Genomic DNA, 2,235 nt, shown 5'->3' with positions numbered 1-2,235 from the left:
TGTTGGTGATGGTGGGGTGGTGGCATTGGTGGTGACAATGTTGGTGATGGTGGTGGGGTGGTGGCATTGGTGGTGACTGCTGGTGATGGTGGTGGTGGAGGTGGAGGTAAAGGGGCAAAAGAGAAGCCAGCTGGAGGAGCAGAGTCCCCTGGAGGAGAGGCAGAGAGGGCAGATGGAGGGAGAGTTCGGGCAGGCTGATGTCCAGGATGCTAGTGTGTGATGGGCCTTGGTGACAGGGGTTCTGTTGGTGTTTGTGGGGCAGCCCGTGCAGGCCTCATTCCCTAAAGGTGACCTGAGCTCAGCCCACACCCAGGCGCAGGTGAGTCAGGGCGAGGCGACACCTCCCGGCAGGCAAGGGCAAGGCCCGGCTTGGCTCGAGGCCCTCGTCTCCTCTGAGGCCAATTTGGCCGCCCCAGTGGGCTCCCCTCCCAGTGCCTCGAGCTGCACTCCTGCTTGGCACTTAATTTCCCAGGGCAAATTAGCTTGCTTGAGCTGAGCAGCCTGAAGCCACGCTGGCAGGAACGGCGCCCAGGGGCCCACAGTGAGGCCGAGCTGGGGACCCCCACTGCCTCCCCCAGAATAGGTGCTTCCAGTGCTGAGGGTCCCACCTGGTGCCCCCCGTGCTGGGAACAGAGCCCAGTGTGTGTCAGGGATTCAACACACAGCTGTGGACAGAGCAAACGGACAGGCACGCGGGCCGACGCAGAACCGAGTGGGGACAGTGGACGCCCGCCCCGTGCCAGGTGGCGAGCTCGGCCTCAGGGGCGGTCCCGCTGGTAATTCAGGTGGGTGTCACAGTCTAACTTCGGGCGCCAAGTCAGCCGGATATCCGGCCTCGGGGGCAAACATCTGAGGGCAGCCTGTCAGGAATGCAGATTCCCAGGCCCTGGCTTATCGGCGATTGGGGCGGGTCACGGGAAACATGCCAGGTGGTGTGCTGGCCACGCTCTGTGGGTCTGGAGGTGGGGAGGCCTCCACAGTCGGAGGTCGGCGCCTCCACCTTCAGAGGCAGGAGCCCATGGCTGCCCTGGCCGAGGCCCGGGGTCTCTGGGCTTGTCCCCCACCTGGGCCCCTGTCTTGGCTTGGGGACAGGGCAACAGGGAATACAGGGTCTGTGATCTGAAGGAGGCCGGGGAGCCGGGCAGGCAGAGAGCCCCTTACCTTCCTGCGGAACATGGAGGTGCAGCCGCGGGGCTGCCTGGACAAGTGTCTCCCTCCACCACCCCAGGGCCTGCCCTGGAGGGAGGGGCAGCTGGCTCGGGGCCTGGGACGAAAGCCCACTTCTGCTGGGAGCAGAGCCCACGGCCCGCCCCTCCACCTCACTGCCCTGGCGGGGGGAAACTGAGGCCCAAGGGGAGTGGTCTGTGCAGGGCAATGGGCCCGGCCTCCTTCCCCAGGCCAGGCAGGGACAGCGGGGGCTGAAGAGGGTGGCGACTCACCTGTAAGGGTCCGTGGGGTCTTTGGCGTCACAGACATCCGCGTGGCCATGGCAGACGCAGCGGCCGCCGACACTGATGTCCTTGATGCTATAATAGTACTGCAGCCGCGGGCCCATGAGCACCGCGTGGCACAGCCCAACCACGCCGGCCCTGACCCCCCCCCCAGGTCCCTGGAGCCAGCCACAGGGCCCCCCCCTCTCACCTACCCCGAATCCCCAGACCTCTACAGAGCCCCCTCCTGCCCTGATCTGCCCCGAGTCCCTGGACCCCTACAGGGTGCCCCAACTCTTACCTACCCCAAGTCCTCAGACCCCTACAGGGCCTCCCCTGCCCTCACCTATCCTGAGTCCCCAGAACCCCCCACAGGGCCCCCCTGCCCTGATCCACCCCTAGTCCCCAGACCTCCCAGACCCCCCTGGCTCACCCGCCGGGTGACGGTGGGGTCCCGCAGCGCCTTGCCCATGAGGTGGCCCAGCAGCGTGTTGGTACGCAGGAAGCGCAGGCGGATGTTGGTGGCCTTGGTGAAGTTGCGCAGCAGTGGCGAGAACGAAAAGTTCTTGGCGCCCGGGCGCCCATTCACCAGGGACACCACAATCTGTGGATGGGCGGGATGGGCAGGGGTGAGGCCCAGGCTCGGCTGCCGGCCACGGCCCGGCGCAGACACGCCACCCGCCCGCGGCGCCCCAGGCCCACCTCGCCATTCTCCAGCGGCACGATGCGCGAGTACTCCGTGGTGCAGATGACGTCGTCATCCCGTGTGATGCGCTCTAGTGTCCGAGGCCCAAACCGCTCCAGG

At 66.5% G+C, this 2,235-nt stretch overlaps 1 protein-coding gene across 1 annotated transcript in view; it reads right to left on the bottom strand.

The window, feature by feature from the left end:
* The window catches only part of LAMA5 (laminin subunit alpha 5), a 50,323-nt gene that overhangs the window by 35,993 nt on the left and 12,095 nt on the right, over positions 1 to 2,235 (bottom strand). Inside the window, exons 7-9 of the mRNA XM_012558410.1 lie at positions 2,133 to 2,235; positions 1,864 to 2,034; positions 1,440 to 1,537 (exon numbers count right to left, since the gene is read on the bottom strand). The exon at positions 2,133 to 2,235 is cut by the window's right edge and continues 9 nt beyond it. Of these exons, the coding sequence (XP_012413864.1) occupies positions 1,440 to 1,537; positions 1,864 to 2,034; positions 2,133 to 2,235 (372 nt within the window). The remainder of the gene's footprint in view (positions 1 to 1,439; positions 1,538 to 1,863; positions 2,035 to 2,132) is intronic.

This window comes from Trichechus manatus, unplaced genomic scaffold (genome assembly GCF_000243295.1).
Source record: "Trichechus manatus latirostris isolate Lorelei unplaced genomic scaffold, TriManLat1.0 scaffold00008, whole genome shotgun sequence".
In the NCBI taxonomy this organism is placed as follows: domain Eukaryota; kingdom Metazoa; phylum Chordata; class Mammalia; order Sirenia; family Trichechidae; genus Trichechus; species Trichechus manatus.
Note: the sequence above shows the minus strand (reverse complement) of the source record. Positions and strands in the feature narration are given on the sequence as shown.